The sequence below is a fragment of the Sciurus vulgaris genome (genome assembly GCF_902686455.1).
Source record: "Sciurus vulgaris genome assembly, chromosome: 3".
Taxonomy (NCBI): Eukaryota; Metazoa; Chordata; class Mammalia; order Rodentia; family Sciuridae; genus Sciurus; species Sciurus vulgaris.
Window position 1 is genome coordinate 80,388,243 of NC_136463.1, and position 18,101 is coordinate 80,406,343.

The window sequence follows — 18,101 nt, forward strand, 5'->3', positions numbered from 1 at the left end:
TAATGTTGTTTTGGAATATTTTGCCAATAATTTATTTCTGTTTTCACAAATTAAATTGAGGAAACAAGGGTATCATGGTCTTTTTGAACTTCATAGCCAAATTATTATTAGACTTAGCCTATATGGTCTATTATGTCTTATAATCTCAGTATTTAAATCTTGAGAATAATAAGCTTTATCTGTACATAATCATAATTAGCTGTTCTCAGATCAGTGAAGGGATCTTTCACCTGAAAATTGAGATTATCAGTCTACTTGGTATAGACTTGGTGTGTAAGACTGGATCTGTAAAGGTGCTTAGAAGGGACCACAGGCAACTCTATTTGGATTTCTGTAGAAACAGCCCAGTTAAAATGTTGGGGTCAGAAAATGAAAAGATGGCAGTCCCAGCTCTTCCCTTCTGTTAACTTAGACCATGAAGTATGCGTGAAGCATCCACACTGTTACTCATAGTGGGCAGTCTCTTCAGTTGTACTAGCCTTCAGGTTTCTTGTTTAAAGAAGGCTGGACTGGGAGAAGCAAGCCCTCTTCCTTTTAATTGGGTAAGTTTGTGGACTTTAGTGATTGTTAATCCAAACTGAATTGTCTTTTTAAGAACCAGGTACATATGACAACAGTTCTGGTCATTTGTTGTCTTGTCGAAGTTTGCTAAAGCTGCCATAAAAACCAAAAGCTTTTGATCTTGTATTTTTTGATGCCAGTTTGTTCTTTGCAAAGGTTTCTTTTCATCTTACATTTAGGTGTAATTTCACCTTCACACAAAGTTCACAACTTTCTGAGGCACTGAGCAAAATCACGTTTATTCAGACTCCCCTCTGTTGACACAACATTCAGACCTCAGCATAGATAGGTGACCCAGTCCAGAACTCCCAGGGCGGACAATGTCATAATTACATTAACCAAATGTGACTGACGTTTTGTGAGTTTTTGTCTTCATTAAACTTGTTCACCTTCTCTGAAACCCCTCATGCTGCACGCTAGCACGGAGCAGCCGTATCCCTCGACCCAGCATGAGTCAGGGGTGCAGCCGCGATACCAGCCGTGAGAGCAGCCGAGATACGAGCCCTGCTCGGGGCTTCCCTCCACTCGGTGAGTACACGGAGGCGCTGTCCCAGGAGCAGGGTTCCTTTCCCTGCTTCCCATGCTTGTCCGAGACACCGCTGGGTGGAATGACCTGCTTTCCTGCTGTCCTGTGATCCTTTCTTCTCTTTCCTCTTCCTTAGTCACCCTTTGTTGTCCCCTCTGCATGCTTGAATTTCAGCAACTCCCAGTTTTCACATATTAGAGGAAAAAAGCACCACTTCACTCTGTCATTATTTATCATCACTTGCTACCAGGCAAGCCCATCTGTGTGGCAATTTCCAACATGAGGCAAAAAACTCAACTGAAGTTAATCGCTGCTTAAAAGTAAAGTTGATCCAAAGTTTATCCTTAGTCATCAAGTTTCTATAATTTGCCTCTAGTTTTACTAGGCATCAGTTTATGTAGGATTTAGTTCAAAAAAGGGAAAAAAGTATAGTCATGATAGCATTTAGAAAACTAAATGAGTTTTCTTTTTAGTTTTAATAGTCTTGCCTTTCTCTAAAATGGACATGTAATATAACATTTTATCCTAATACAATTTATGGAATTTCCAAGGGAATCTTGTCAACACATTTGATGAAAAGGAATATTTTGTATTCAGTAATTATTTTTTTTAATTCTTTGGCATGTTTAGTGCTGTACAAATGTATATATTGCTCTTAATAAACAGAGGAGAAAGCATTTTGCAATAATTAGACCTAGACCTGAAATGATCATGTGAATCATGGACTCCAGCAAGTCCATGATTTTGGCTATAGGATTGTGCAACTGATTTTTTAAATTATAGAAATGTCACTATAGGAGAGGGATGTTAAAAGCATAAGGTCTTCATGTTTGCCTCTATCTATCTCCTGCTAACATCATGTACTTTTTCTGATGTCTTTTGTACCTAATCAGTGTTAGTAATCAAAGTCTAGATGTACACCTTTATGAACAGTGGATCTTTTATGAGGTTCTGAAAAAGAGTAGGTCACAGATGCCACTGCTCTACTCTGCTACAAGATGATTCCCTTGATGTAGTGATTCTACTTAGTTAACAGGAGCTCCTGAGTGGAGCAGTTTATCTCAAACAAGTCAGGTATTCCATAGAAGCCTGAAGTGTTAGAGCAGAATTCTCAATGAAACAGTAGTGGCAGTGATTTTTTTTTTTTTTTTTTTTTTTTTTTTTACTTCTGAATGAACTGGTGATTTTTCCTTTTAAATTAAGGCTATATAGCTATGCAACCTTGCTCACTATTTGACCTTCCAGACAACCTGTAAATAAATAATTCACTCTATGTATTGGTTATATTGTCTTTTAGAAGCAATTAAGCAATTTTATTTTATATCTGTGCTGGTGTTTTTAATATTATCTGTGGAAGCAACCTTTGTAATCTGGCATGTGGTCTGTAGACCAGGCAAGGCATGCGACATTCTTGAAGTCCTATTGAACGTTGAGTAACTCAGTAATGGCATCTGTTTTTCATTCTTTGGTAAACAGATCTGCTTGACTGTCTTGATGACAACCCAAAATGTTGATATGTATAATTGCTGCTACCCAAGGCAGAAGTTGGGAATCCAAAGGAACTCAAGCATCAGCTCATATTTTTTGTATGGTCCAAGCAATATGGAATATCTCTTGAGCTAAGTTTTTATACCGAGCCTTTTCCCCAGTTGAGTTAAACCCATGCCTAAAACTATGTCCAGTAGGAACAGCAACAATGTCCCATGTGTACCTATGCCATTCAGAGCAGTCAACAGGCACAACACCCTGTAGTCCTGCTCACCCTCTGGGATAGGTATTATCATCATCAGACTCTTAGGGAAACTAAGCCACATTCTCAAGGCCACACAGCTAGTGGTAGAGCCAAGTTTCAGTCCAGGTTTGACTTCAGACCTGCCTCATTTGAAAGTAGTTTTGATAACTCATTTTGTTCCTCAAAAATATATGAAATAATTTTCTAAGAACTGCAGGGCTAGGCACATAGAAAGTGCTCAAAGCTGTTTCTAAGTCAGTGACTTCCAGGCTTAGGACCTGAGAATTCAGAGACACATTCCAGAAGGTTGTCTCCAGGGGAGCTTATTGAACATTCTCTGAAGGTTCATTCTTTTTCTCATTCATTTTTAATAATTACTTCACTCTGCTCTTGGAAATTAATGAGATGTGTCAGTGCCCCTTGGAATCAACCTACATGGGCAACCCTTCATTTAAAGGAAAAAAAAGTAATGAAAGTAGTTATATTTCAGTGTATATAATCATCTCTCATGTCCCTAGGAGATTAGTTTCAGTACCCCATGCTGATACCAAAATCCAAAGATGCTAGCCGGGCATTGTGGCACATGCCTGAATCCCAGCAACTCAGTATCTAAGATAGGAGGATGGCAAGTTTGAGACCAGCCTCAGCAATTTATCAAGACCTTCAGCAATTTAGGAAGATCCTGTCTAAAAATAAAAAAAAAAAAAACTTTTAAAAAAGGCCTGTAGCTCAGGGGTAAAAGTGCTCCTGCGTTCAATCCCCAGTACCATAAATAAATACATAAATAAATAAATTTCAGAAATCTGCAGATGTTCAAGTCTCTTATACAAATGGCATAGTATTTGCAAATAACCAACACACATCCTCCTTTTAAATCTTCTCTAAATTATTTCTAATATCTAATACAAATTAAATGCTCTATAAATGATTGTTATACTGTATTATTTAGAAAATAATGACAAGAAAAAAGTCTGTTCATGCTTAGGACAGACATATTTTTTCCTCCCTTCCCTGCAGTTGGTTGAATCCAGATGTGGAACTGGTTAACAGAGGCTGGCTGTATATATTGTTTTAAGTTTGCATGGTTGTTTTAAAGCATCCTACTGCTATGAATGCATATGAATAATGGTTACAGTGATAATTGTTGAATGAAATAAAGGGCTCTAGACTGTGCTATAAATCAGGCTTTGACATAAGTGGGTCCGCCTTGGAGTCCATCGTTGGGTGTTCACTGTGAACATGACAGAGGATGCATTGCACAACAGATTTACTATAGGATGCTCTGTTGAAACAGAAACAAAGTACTACTTAATTAAGAAACTACAGATCAAGTATTGCTTAAAAGCCATTTCCAATATAAACTATCAAGATGCAACATCGATGTGCATAGACGTATAGTTTGTTTCAGTCTTAACATTTTACCAACTTCCATATTTAGGAAAGTGGTAAGTTTATTATAATGTTTTAGAGATTGCCTATTTATTTTTACTTTTGTGAATATTGAAAAGGGAAGTATATTCTTTTTGTAAGCTGGTAAACATTTGTATTTATTGACCAGGTAACCTTTGCTTATATCTTATACCACAGATGTGTGCATTTTATAAAGTGACTTGAGCATTACAAAATAATGGAAAGTCTAAAGTTTTGATATTTTATGACTAAATGTGTGTTTATGTATGCAGAATAGTAATGTGGATGAAAGGTAACTCCTCAGTATGACCTTGCTAAATCTATGAACTTCTGGTCTAATCACCATCACTTTTTTCAGACTAAGGAGTGGAAGCGTTTTATCTTTTGGTTCTTTTCCTGAGATAATGCAGAACCGTATATTGCATGGAACTATAATCAAATACATCGGTGTTTTGAACCAAATCTTTTATTTCATAATTATTTCTAAAAGCTGTTCTCTTTCTTCATGAGGACAGAGTTCAGTGTTTATTTCCTCAGATGGGTTAATTAATATACTTACTATGACTACTTGCTGATAATATTCTTATATCTAAATGTAAATTGGAGTTGATTCTTAACCTTTACTGCCATCATCAGTATTGTGACCACCACTGTTGACTCTGTGCCTGGCATGGTTTTAACTAAGTGCTTTATGTGTGATCTCTTTTAATCTTCTCAGTAGCAACCAAGAGGTAGGTACTGTTACTGGCACCATTTTACAGGTGAAGAAACTGAGACCCATAGAGGTTTAGTACATTGTCTGAGGTGCTACAGTTAGCTGTAATCAGACCAGAACTTAATGGTTGTATTTCCAAGCCAGTGCTCAGAAACTGAGTATGGGAACTGCCTGTCCAAGGAAGGTCATTAAACTTAATTACCACTGAATTTCCAACAGTTAAACAAGTACATTAATTAGGACATTTGTGAAACAGAACAGCAAACATTTTGACAGGGGAAAATGGAATTCCAGTTTTTGAACCCCCTTCCTATGATTTCATTCAGTTTCTGTTGAAATAACATTATGAATTCTCTGCTTTTGTTTTTGGTGCATGGTGGCATATGCATCACATACTGATGATACATCTTGTGAGCTGAGTTAATAATCCATCTTCCTGCTATCCACTCTGGGGTTTAGACGGTACTCTGTGACTCCTGATGTTCTTCATGTGACATATTTCCATACTGGCTGATAGAGGCTTCATGGCGTGAATCTAAACCTGGAGTCCGAGTTGGTGGATGCATCCATAGTGGGAGGCACCAGCAAGAGTGCCTCAGTTGTGCCTGTGTGTCTAAGAGCTGTGTGAGAGCCAGCAGCTCTCGTGGAGTCTGGGGGTTGGCGCTTATTGTCCATTCATATCCAGCACCATTTCTTTTCATGAGAAAATGCGGCCTTGTTGGTAGCAGTCCCTGCCTTTCCTCTGGTTCCTGTGTGTTAATCCTGTGGGTGTTGCCGTTCCTTTTACCTGCAGCCTCTCGACGTCATTCCAGGTCCACTAGTGCTCTCTCCACTGCTGAATCTGTTGGGCAGTCAGGTGAACAAGTGCTAACTGCATGACTTGGCTTCTCCATCTGTTCTAGTTCCACACCCATGTTAACATTTGTTTTCATCTGTGTCGGCTAGCGCTTGGCATGTGTGCACCTCATATTTGTTTTCCCCGATGTGCTTTTGTTTTTTTAAGTTGTTGAATGTTTATAGTTCTGTTAATAGGCCATAGATGCTTTATTGCCTGTTTGACAATATCATTTCTCTAGTGTTCATATTTATGTCAAAACAAAGAAATGGGGAAGCACTTCTTCCCCTCCTATCACCTCGTCCTTATGAAAACAACCACCAAAAGGTGTCACATAGGGTCCCATGGGGACATGGGGTGTGGATATCATCCAATAGACTTTCATCTCCAAAGCATTCACTCCCAGTATAGTGTCAAATATTAGTGTAGCTATTACTGTCAGGTTCCAATTTTTTTGAGGTACTGTTTATAGTTACCAATGCTTCAAATTATAGCATGCATAATTTCAAGTCTATGAAAGTAAATGTCCTAAAAGTTTTTATGGAAAACAAGATTAGGATTCAGGTAGTCAAGTCAGGCCAAAGTTTAACCTTTGCAGCCTGTGGACCACAAACCTTCCATCTCAGCTCTAACACCTTAGAGCCAGAGGGGCAAAAAGTAAACATGATAGCATCAGTTTGCCACATTTAACTGGCATCATTTTCATATGTTGAGTATCTAATGACTAGTTTTCTCAGTTGAGTATTAATTAATGAGCTGTGGATGGTGACAGTGCTTACCAGTTCCCTGAGTCAGTTATTTTCTCTTTACTTCTAAATGAAGCTAGCTCTGCATTTTAGCTATGTATGCTATGATTTAAATGCATTCCCCTGAAGATTAGGGGCCAGACTGAGGGCATAACCATATGTATTCATCCTTTGGACAATTGAACTTCATCACAGTACCAGAGCAGTAAGAATGTAGAACAGATTTTGGTTTGGTGGAAACGAAAAGTTGGTCATCTTGTTTAGGTCCAGGTGAACGTTTCCCCTTAAGATCTGAAGTTCGGGAACTGGGGGTTAGCTCAGTGATAGAGCACATGCTCAGCATGTACAAGACCCTGGGTTGATCCCCCAGTACCACAGAAAAGAATGGGAAAAAAAAAAAAAGGATCTGCAATTCGAATTATCTGTATTATATGTCAGGTGATCCTAGTTACTGTGTATGGCAAAGCTGTTTGCACCTGGGAAACAGAATAATTGCATTGTTTTTTTAAGTTTTAATTTTGTTTCTGACTTAAGACAAAACAAAACAGTATTATCCCTGGTAAAAGAATTGCTGGCATGAGATCTACTTTTTTTATATATTTAAAAAAAATTTTTAGACTCCGTTTTATTTAAGTTTATGCTGGGTAATTTTTAAATGGCTTATAACTGAATTACTTTCATTCTGTTACTCATAAATCCCTTGCTATCTACCCTTTTTTAATGGAAAAAATAGATTAAAGATCATCTGTAAATCTCAAATTTATACTCATTTTATAATTTAATTAACACACAGATACAGAAACGTGATTATTTTGTGGTCTTTTTTAGTTTATGTGGCACATTAAAGCACCTTTGAAACAAAATGACTAAGATGACATTTGGAACAATCAGCAAATGCATTAAAAAAGGGGATAGTATAACATACAATTTTTGTTTCTCTTTAAAAATCCATGACTGTATAATTATTGACTAGCAGTGTTTAAATTATTTTCCCTTTCTTTCATAGTCCAAGATATACTATCTTGAAATTGACATTTTAGAAAAGCTAAATAATATAATACTTTCAGAGTTTACCAGTTTCATAGATGATGTCTTGTTACGAATCCAAAGTTTTATGTAAAATAGATATTAACACCCCTCTTAATCTAAATGCTTCCTGACTAGAATATAGCTAATACAGAAATTTCCCTTATTGAAACAGTTAACAGGGAAAACATTTTTATCTTAACATTTTTTCTTCAAAGGTTTTGTATATCAGAATTTTAATTAAGAAACTTTATCAGTAAATAGTGTGACATACCTATGAAGTATATCTTACACTGACTTTCTCCTGTTATAGTTTTAATCTCCAGCACTTCTTAAAGAGGGCTGGTCAGCCATTACTGGGACTTTAAAAAGTAAGGCTTCATTTACTGTGATCACTAACAACCTTAGAATAGTTGTTTGAACTGCTAAAATTTATCTTAAATTCTTTGGATTCTCTCCATTTTGTTTATCTGTGTAAAGACTATCATTCAGCCTGGTGCAATGGCACATTTCTGTAATCCCCCAATTTGGGAGACTGAGGCAAGAGGATTCCAGGTTCCAGGCCAGCCTGGACAACTTACCCAGACCCTGTTTCAAAATAAAAAAATAAAAAGAGCTAGGGATGTAGCCTCGGAGCCTGGTACTGTAAAAACAGCAAAAAGACTAAGGAAAATTTGCAGAGATCAATTTAGTACATTGTTTCAAATTTTAACTGTTTACTTCACCCTTGATCAAATCATGAAGCTTTCTAATTAGTTTGAAGAAACATCAGGCCATTTTCCCCTAGAAGGAAAGCTAAATAGATTAAAAGATTCAACTCATATCCCCACTCCCTTCTAGAATAAGTTCCCCTCTCTAACGTCTCAAAATAATAAAATACAAAGGATAGTTTCCACTAAAAGAACAATTTCCACTATGGAGTTTATGCAGTTAAAATTGGCTAGGGATTTGTCTATCCACTGTGGTGGGAAGGGGCAGGAGCCCTTGCAAAGGACTGAGAACAAATGAATTAAAGTGACACATCTTTTGCTTTTGTTTTCTAAATAGACCGGTTTGGGCTGGGCCAGCCAGGAAGAATACCCGGTTCTGTAAACGCTATGAGAGTTTTGAGCACGAGTACAGATCTGGAAGCTGCAGTTGCTGATGCTTTGGTAAGAGGCACAGTGTGTACAGAATCTCTTTGAATTATTTACCAACATTTTTCTCTGTCTTAACAGGAAGTTGCCCCAAATCAGGTTACTAAATCATCTTTGAAACCTTTCAAAATTATATAAATGTTGAACAAATTTACATAACTGTTGTTTTCTTCTTGTATTTTTATCTACACACACACACACACACACACACACACACACACACACACACACACACACACACGAAACGTGGCCTTCCAGAAAATATTAGTATCTAATATTTCTTACCTGTGCTCTCAGTATCAAGGAAGTTTTGATGACATCAGACTCCTCAGATGTCATTGGGCTTTTTTTTTTTTTTTTTTTTTTTCTTTTTTTGACCATAGTTTTTTCCAGCATTTCCTGTTTTCCATCCTGTTGCTTCTGTTGCTTTACAGACCTTGATGGCATAGCCTAAAGATAATTTTAACACTAGGTAATAGAGTTTGAGGTTTGAAAATCTTGCATTTGTTCCTTTCCCTTACTAGTGGGTCTGTATGATTCTGATTGTTAAAAAAATGAGTCAGGTCAGTATTTTTAAGAAAATTTTCCTGAATTTTAATGTTTACTGTTGAGGGTATGAAGCACTGGTAGAATGTGTTTTGGCTTCATTATAATGTAAAATTTTAAAAACATAAAGTGACCAGAGCTCCTTTAATTTGTGGTTATAGCAAAAGTTTCTTGGTAGAACCCGCTCATGGTCAAGTTGCATTTCAACTGGTGGTAGCACAGTCTCTTGCATATTCCAGTTCGTGTGCTCAGAATTCGAAATAGATATTCTTTAGAATCATCTGATCTCTAACCCTGCCTTTGCTATTTTAAGATTTGTTCTCTTTTAGGGGAAAAAAAGTACACATAGCAGGATCCTACTTTTCGACCCTGAGTTTTTTTTTAATCCGGCCATGTTCCATCTCACTGACACTTTATAGTCTGTGGCTGTAGGGTTTTCTGCTTTCATCCTTCCGTGTCTCTCCCTCATTTATTCTTGCTCAGTCAGATGATTTCTTGGACAAGTATCTGTGAGCAAGCAGTTTGCTGCTGTCAGGATACTTTCCCAGCAGACAGATGGCCTGGCCAGCTCTATTCATCACCCTTATATGTAGAACTTTTTTCTGGCAGGTACTGGAGTTCAGGGTAATTGCTCTGACTGCGGCTTTAAGAGTCAAGAGCTGGAACAGAATTCTGTGAAGCTATTTCTCCTTCCAAGTTACAGCTTTTAGAATATGTCTTTTATTTATTCAGAGACCCTAGGAAGTGGAGGTCAGAGGGGTAGGAAACAATGGGAAGCTGAAACCCTTCACTAAATGGGACTTCCAGTTAAGGCAGAGGACTTTCTTAGTTGTTTAAAGAACTGCATAAGGGACTGTGTGCAAAGTTCTAAGGGGCAGAACAGAACTGGAGAGTTTGAGCTTTGGCTTAATTTGACTTGAGCTTTTCTCTGAGCCCCAGCTCCCTTTGCACTCAAGCTGCCCTTATTATTTTCTGTCCACCCTGTTTGGTCTCTTCAAGTGACCTGCTTCGGAAGAGCTTAAAGCGCAGGAATGGTACTGAATCCCTGCCTACAGAATTAAAGCCCCAGAAGGTCTCCTAGGAATAGATAGAAGATTAGCGATGACATTAGAGATGCAGTGGCTTTGTGGGTATGGGAAGAGTTTCAGGAAAAAATTATAGCAAGAGCCAGAAGGTGCTAAGAGAGGTGTAGGAGAATAGGAAATGCCATTTTGAAAGCAGTCTTTATTATTATCTGCTTGATGTGATCGCTTGCTGACCTGTGTTTTTAGTTTGCTAAGAAATGTTTTGCTATACGCTTTTGTTGCCAGAACAATCCCCACATATGCTTCTGACATAATTCTCTATGCTTTTTCCCCATCCTTCAATATTTTCCTGCCTACAGCTGTTAGGAGACGCCAGGAGCAAGGTACCAGTGCTTTAACTTTTGTTTACAACTTTTTTTCTGTTGCAAGTGTATTTCTTTTAGAATCTAGCAAAAGCAGCACAAAATGTAGTGTAGAAATTCTGGTCCGAGTTCTGATTCTGCTGATTCTGCCAAAACCTTTACTCGCGATGGAATCAGTCACCTTTTATGTACATTTCTGTTAGCATTTATTTTGAATGTCAAACTCTGCTCTTTCTCCTATTAGAATTTCATTATATTAACTCAATCTGTGCCTATTCTTATACTGTCATTATTTCATGAATGGATTTATTGACATTTTTCTTATTTTAGGACTCTATATGTGAGTGGGATCATCATAATTTAGCATCCAAACAAAAATACTTTTGAGAGTAAAAAGGGGGTACTATTCATAATTATGCTGGGATGATAGGCTGGTGGCAAAACAGTCCTGAGCAAGTTCAGATTCATAAAAATTAGGTTATTAGCAAATTGTGTAGTTTAAACCAGTGACTTGGTTTCAGAAAAATTTGTATTTTATAATTTTAATCAGTTTTACATAGCTAGTGGGTTTAATGTAGTTTTGTATTCATAGTAGGAGAAATGAATGTAGCAGATATCATAGTCTACTTTAAAAAGAAGACTATTTATGTTGCAAAACTAACATCCTTAATGAAAGTGGCTCAGATAGTTTTAAGAAATTTTTTACATAGGATACTTGTGCCACAGACATTTCAATTTCAAGCTTTCTTAAGGAAACATAATCACAGAAGTTTGACCATATACCATGTTCAAAACAGATTGCAGAGACCGTGGGGTGCACACACCTGCAGTGTCTCAGACCCTGAGCTGGATTATTTGACTTAGAATTTCATTTAGTCCTCACACCTAGCCTGTGGGATTGGCATAAACATTGTCCTCTTGGAGAGCAGGAAACTGAAGCAAAAATCCTAACAGGTTTTCTGAAATCATGCAGCGAGTCAGTGGTGGCACCAGGATTGTAACCCAAGTCTGCCTGGCTGCAAAACCCATATACTGTATTAAAAGGCCAAGTTCCTTCCTCCTGCCAAAGAGTGTGATACTTATTACCTGTCTTTCCTCTTGGAAGACCTCTTTTCTGTTTTTATTTCCCTGATCTATAAGCACAGGAAAAGTGTGTGTGTGTGTGTGTGTGCGCGTGTGTGTGTTCCTACATTTAAACGTTATTGTTTTTATTTGGTATGACTCATGGCCATTTCACCTTTCCATTTCTTCCTCGTTCACTCCCCATCCCTCATTGGATCCATCAGAAGAAGCCCGTGAGGAGGAGATACGAGCCATATGGGATGTATTCTGACGATGACGCCAATAGTGATGCCTCAAGTGTTTGCTCTGAGCGCTCGTATGGCTCCAGGAATGGTGGAATTCCCCATTATTTGCGGCAGACAGAGGATGTAGCAGAAGTTCTCAACCACTGTGCGAGTTCAAACTGGTCAGAAAGGAAAGAAGGGCTGCTGGGCCTGCAGAACTTGCTGAAGAGCCAAAGAACACTGAGGTAAGGGTAGGAGACTGAGGTTGTGAGCCACGCCTGAGTCCCCTCTTAAGTTATCAGAGACTTAAAGAGGTTTTTGGTCGTTTAAGGTGTCCTTACAGAGTTCCATATGCTGGTGCTCATGACTCAGGCCCATCCATGCTATTCAGAGACTTTGAAATATCTGGCACATATTTTATAATTTATTAGGTGTATAAAACATGTTTCCTTTAAGGTTCATATTTTTCCATTCGATGTTGTTATTTGAGAAGTCTGGGTACAGTTTGCAGTTCAGGTAAAGAATGAAATAACTCTGCAAGTTAGTATGCTTCATTCCTCTTCAGGATAAAATGTCTCAGTCTAAAATTTTTAATACTCATATGTATATACATGACTTATAAATGTGCATGGTAAAAAGATAATAAAATAGAGCACTCCAAAACAGTAGCACTATTTTTTTTAACTTTTTTCTTTTTTGCTTTGTTTACATATTTCATAAATTTTCTAAAATAAGCATGTATTATATAACATCAAAAGGTACGCATTTATACCATATTTAGGAACCAGTGGTATGCTATTATTTTTTATATCTCTCTAAAGAAATAATAAGGAATGCTGTTTATTAAACATGAAGTATTAATATATCACCAATTTTAAGATGAATCTCAGTTATGGAGATGGTAGAACATTGGAATTGAGAAAAGGGCAACGTAGAATTCATGAAATGCAATGTATTATATCCTCTGGATTATTTCTTAAGGTAAGTATTGAGACTGAATATGTTGTAGCCATGGGTGAAGGCTCATCCTGGGCCCTCTGTGGCCAGGTGAACACTGGCTGATGAGTGACTATGCTCCAAGTGTGGCTCTTCAGCCTGCTTCTACCTTCCTGTACTCACACCTGCCCACATCATACTATCTGTCTTTGAAGATGGTGTGAGAGGATCTGTCATATGCCTTCTGAAATGCAGGATTCTGATGACACTCTGATCTGTCAAAAATAAAATGAGGATGCTTTTTCTTCCAGAATCTAATTTTTCCTGCTGATCCTACTTTTTAGATTCCTAGTGTTCACTAAGTACCCATTGAATAATCTCTAAAAATCAGCATTTGCTTCATCTAGTTTGCATTGTTAACAGTACTTACTGAAGGATCATTGAGCCAATTGTCTCATCTCTGTAAGGATGGGTGATAACTGGGGGAAGAGAGATTCCCCTTTTCAGCCTCAAAGTAAAAAGAGGGACTCAGTAGTGCAATCAGGGATCAGAAAAGGCAAAGGACACCAGCATGCCTGAAGGTTTGCTACATTCCAGGCACAGTAGTAGATGCCTTGTGACATACTGCATATCCTGTTTGGCTGACAAAAGACCAGAACTTTAAAGAAGAGGATTAAAGATATCATTGTACTTTTTTTGGTAGCAGAATTAAGGTTCCAGGACTGTCTGACCCTGAAACACATGCTTCATCTAGTTTATTGCATAGCCTTTCAACTCTGGCAAATGGAAGACAGAACTGGGTTGAATTGAAGGGGATTTGGCTCATGCTTTGTCACTTTCTGTGAGCTTGGGAATATCATGCTCCAAGAATCAGTTTCCTCACCTTAAAATGAGAGTGAATCTGTGCTTTTATATTCTTAGCTTTATCAATTAAATAAGATACTTCATTTGTGGAAAATTCTGTTACATAAATATAAATTAGGTAAAGCTATGTAGTTGACCTAAACAAAAAGTTTTTTCCCTCTTTTTTTTTTTTTTTTTTTTTTTTGGTGTGTGTGTGTGTGTTATAATTGTAAAGAATAGTGGAAATCCATTGTGATATATTTATATATGCACATAACAAAATTCGGTCAGTTTCACTTGCCCATTACTTCCCTTTTCCTTCCCCTCTTTCCTACCCCTATTCTCCTTCTCTGGTTTCTACTCATTTATTTATTTTTAATTGATGCTTTATAAATATACATAAAATTCTCTGTAGTGTGTTCATATATACACATAGTACAATTTCATCAAGTTCATTCTGTCCTTTCTCCCTGCTCTTCAGTCTTCTATTCCACTGATCTTCCTTTCATCTTCATAATATTTGAATACCACCTCCCTTTTTTCCCCTTACTTTGCTCTAGTTTTCACATATGAGAGAAAACATTCGACCCTTGATTTTCTGACTTATTTCACTTATCATGGTCTCCCGTTGCATCTATTTTCTGGCAAATGCTATAATTTTATTCTAATTTGACTGAAATATGAGTAAAACTCACGTTTTCTTTATCTGTTCATGTACGGGCACCTGGACTGGTTCCTTAACTTGTTATGAATTGTGCTGCTATAAACATTGATGTGGCTGTATCACCACAGTATGCTGATTTTAGTTTGTTTGGATAAAAACCAAGCAGTGGGATAGCTGGGTCATGTTGTTTTAAGGTATCTCTATACTGCTTGCAGCATGCTTGTACTATTCTGTAGTCTTACCATCAATGTATGAGTGTGCTTTTTCCCCCACCAGCGTTTATTATTTGTATTCTTTGTGATTGCCGTTCTGACTGAAGCCTTTTAATTTGATGTTGTCCCACTTATTGATTCTTGGTTTTATTTCTTGAGCTTTAGGAGTCTTGTTAAAGAAGTAAGTACCTTTTGGAGTGTTCACCCTGTTTTCTTCTAGCAGTTGCAAAGTTTCTGGTCTAATTCCTAAGTTTTTGATCCACTTTGATTGAACTTCTATACAGGGTGAGAGATAGGGATCTAATTTCATTCTTATTCATATGGATATCCAGTTTTCTGGTTTAAAAGGCTATCTTTTCTCTAACATATATTTTTGGCACCTATGTCAAGTATCAAATGACTATAACTATGTGGGTTTGTTTCTCTGTCTTCTGTTCTACTCCCTTGGTCTTCAAAACATGTCTATTTTGAAGGTGATACCATGCAGTTTTTGTTACTATACCTCTGTAGTATATTTTGAGATTAAGTATTGTGATGCCTCTTGCTTCACTCTTCTTGCATAAGATTGCTTTGGTGATTCTGGGTCTTTTACTCTTCCAAGTGAATTTTAGGACTTTTTTTTTTTTTTTTTCTAGTTTTGTGAAGAATGTCATTGGTATTTTAATGGGAATTGCATTGAATTTATATGTTTTTGGTAAGATGGTCATTTTGACAATGTTAATTCTGCCTATCCAAGAACATGGGAGGTCTTTCTATCTTCAAAGTTCTTCATTTTCTTCATGTTCTATAGTTTTCATCATAGATGTCTTTCACCTCCTTCATTAGATTAATTCCCAAGGTTGGTTGGTTTTTTGAAGTTATTATGAATGGGATGGTCTTCCTGATTTCTTTCTTATCAGAATCACTGTTGGAGCATAGGAAACTATTGATTTATGAATGTATCCTGCTAATTGCTGAATTTATCAGCTCTAGAAATCTGCCATTAGAGTTTTTTGCATCTTCTAGATATGGGATAATGTCATCAGCAAACAGAGATAATTTGACTTCTTTTTCTATTTGTTTCCCTTTAATTTCCTTCTCTTGCCTGATTGCTCTGGCTAGAGTTCCAAGAACTATATTGAATAGGAGTGGTGAGGGTGGACATCCTTGTCTTATTCATGATTTTAGTGGAAATGCTTTCAGTTTTTCTGCGTAGTATGATATTATTGGCTTTGGGTTTGTTATATATAATATTGAGGTAAATTCCTTCAATCCCTAATTTCTCCTGTGTTGTTAACATGAATGGGTGCTGGATTTTATCAAAAGCCTTTTCCACATCTATTGATGTTCTTGTCTTTAATTCTATTTATGTGGTGAATTACATTTACCGATTTACATATTTTGAATCAATCTCTCATCCCTGGGGGGAAACCCACTTGATCATGTTGTAGTGTCTTCTTGATGTGTTTTTGAATGTGATTTGCTAATATTTTATTAAGAATTTTTGCATTTATGTTCATCAGGGAGATTAGTCTATAGTTTTCTTTCTTTTTTTTAAATTTTTTTTTATTTTTTGTTTTATTGTAAACAAATGGGATACATGTTGTTTCTCTGTTTGTACGTGGCGTAAAGGCATACCATTTGTGTAATCATCAATTTACATAGAGTAATGTTGTTTGATTCATTCTGTCTTTCCTTGATGTGTCTTTGTCTGGGTTTGGTAATTGTATCATACTGGCTTCCCAGAACATATTTGGCATTGTTTTCTCCCTTTTAATTTCATTGAATAATTTGAGGAAGACTGGTTTTAATTCTTCTTTAAAGGTCTGGTTGACAGAGAATCAATCTGGTCCTGGACATTTCTTTGTTGGAGGACTTTTAATTGCTGTTTCAATTTTATTGTTTGGTATTGGTCTGTTTTAGGCTTTCTGTATTTTCCTGTTTCAATTTGGACAGGTCATGTATGTATAGAAATTTATCAATGTCTTCCAGATTTTCCAGTTTATTGGAATATAAGTTTTCAAAACAATTTCTAATGAGCCTCTGGATTTCAGAAGTGTCTGTAGTAGTATCTCCTTTTGCCTCTTGGTTAGTTTGGCTAAGGATTTATCAATCTTATTTATCTTTTCAAAGAACTAACTGTTGCATTAATAATACTTTGTATTATTTTATTCTCAATTTCATTAATTTCAGCTTTGCTCTTCCTTTCTTCTACTGATTTTGGCATTAATCTTCTTTTTCTTAGACTTTTGAAGTACAGCATTAGCTTATGTATTTGGAAATTTTTTAAGGTAGTTAGTGCTATAAACTTTCCTCTTATAATTACCTTCATATTGTCATAGATATTTTGATATATTGTATCTCTGTTCTCATTCGTTTCTAATAATTTCTTGCTTTCTTCTCTTGTTTATTCTATGATCCATTCTTAATTTAAAAGAATATCCTTAAAACTCTGTGTTTATGTGTAAATTTTCTTACTGTTGATTTCTAGTTTCATTCCACTATTGTCTGATTGTATGCACAGGATTATGTCAGTTTGTTTTTATTTACTAAGACTTATAATCTGTAATATGGTCTATTTTTAGAAAAGGTTCCTTGAACTGCTGAGAAGAAAGTGAATTCAGTTGTTTTGATTGAATAGTCTGTAGATGCCTGGTAGGCTCGTATGATTTATAGTAGTATTTATGTCAGAATTATCTTTTTTTTTTAATATTTTGTTTTGTTGTAGGTGGACACAATACCTTTATTTTATTATTATTTTTTTTAATGTGGTGCTGAGGATCAAACCCAGGGCTTCACTCATGCTAGATGAACGCTGTACCACTGAGCCGCAACCTCAGCCCCAGAATTATCTTACTGATTTTATGTTTGGATGACCTGTCTATTGGTGATAGGGGTGTGTTGCAATCACCCAGTATTATTGTATTAGGGTCTATCTGGGATCCAAAGTATTTTTTAAAGCAAGGTATAACTAATTGCAGTGATGACTTTTTAAATCTTAAATTAATTTATTTCTATTTTATTTGCTCTAGTCGAGTAGAACTGAAGAGATTGTGTGAGATCTTCACCCGAATGTTTGCTGACCCTCATAGCAAGGTAAATCTAGGATCAGACTTATATTCCTAACTGCATGCCTGTAAGAGCTATATAATATACCTCAGAATGAAAGAGAAATCCCCAGTGAGTTTCAGCCTTACAAGTTTAATACCCACTTCTGCAATAGCATGTATTACATCTTTCAAAATGGAATTTTTAACCAGGCATGGTGGTACACACCTATAATCCCAGCTACTGGGGAGGCTGAAGTTTGAGAATTGCAAGTTCGAGGTCAGCTAGACAAATTAGCAAGAACTTATGTCAAAACAAAAAGAGTTGGAGATATGTAACTCAGAGACAAAGTACACGTGGGTTCAATACCCAGTACTGCAAAATAAAAATAAATAAAAAGGAACTCTCGAGAACTTAAATGTCCATAAATTTCAAGTTAAGTAAGTATGCTTCAAGTGAAAGCTTTCATGGAAAGAGAATCAGATAACAGTCTTTCATTCATTCAACAAACAT

At 36.6% G+C, this 18,101-nt stretch overlaps 1 protein-coding gene across 17 annotated transcripts in view; it reads left to right on the plus strand.

The window, feature by feature from the left end:
- Window positions 1–18,101, plus strand: part of CLASP1 (cytoplasmic linker associated protein 1) — a 268,066-nt gene that overhangs the window by 189,270 nt on the left and 60,695 nt on the right. For 7 of the 17 annotated variants that reach the window (XM_079132151.1, XM_079132145.1, XM_079132141.1 and 4 more), the window contains 5 exons: window positions 982–1,089; window positions 8,599–8,702; window positions 10,618–10,641; window positions 11,907–12,151; window positions 17,573–17,636. In XM_079132151.1, the coding sequence (XP_078988277.1) occupies window positions 982–1,089; window positions 8,599–8,702; window positions 10,618–10,641; window positions 11,907–12,151; window positions 17,573–17,636 (545 nt within the window). The remainder of the gene's footprint in view (window positions 1–981; window positions 1,090–8,598; window positions 8,703–10,617; window positions 10,642–11,906; window positions 12,152–17,572; window positions 17,637–18,101) is intronic. The other 10 variants (XM_079132155.1, XM_079132143.1, XM_079132157.1 and 7 more) reach the window with 3 other exon arrangements.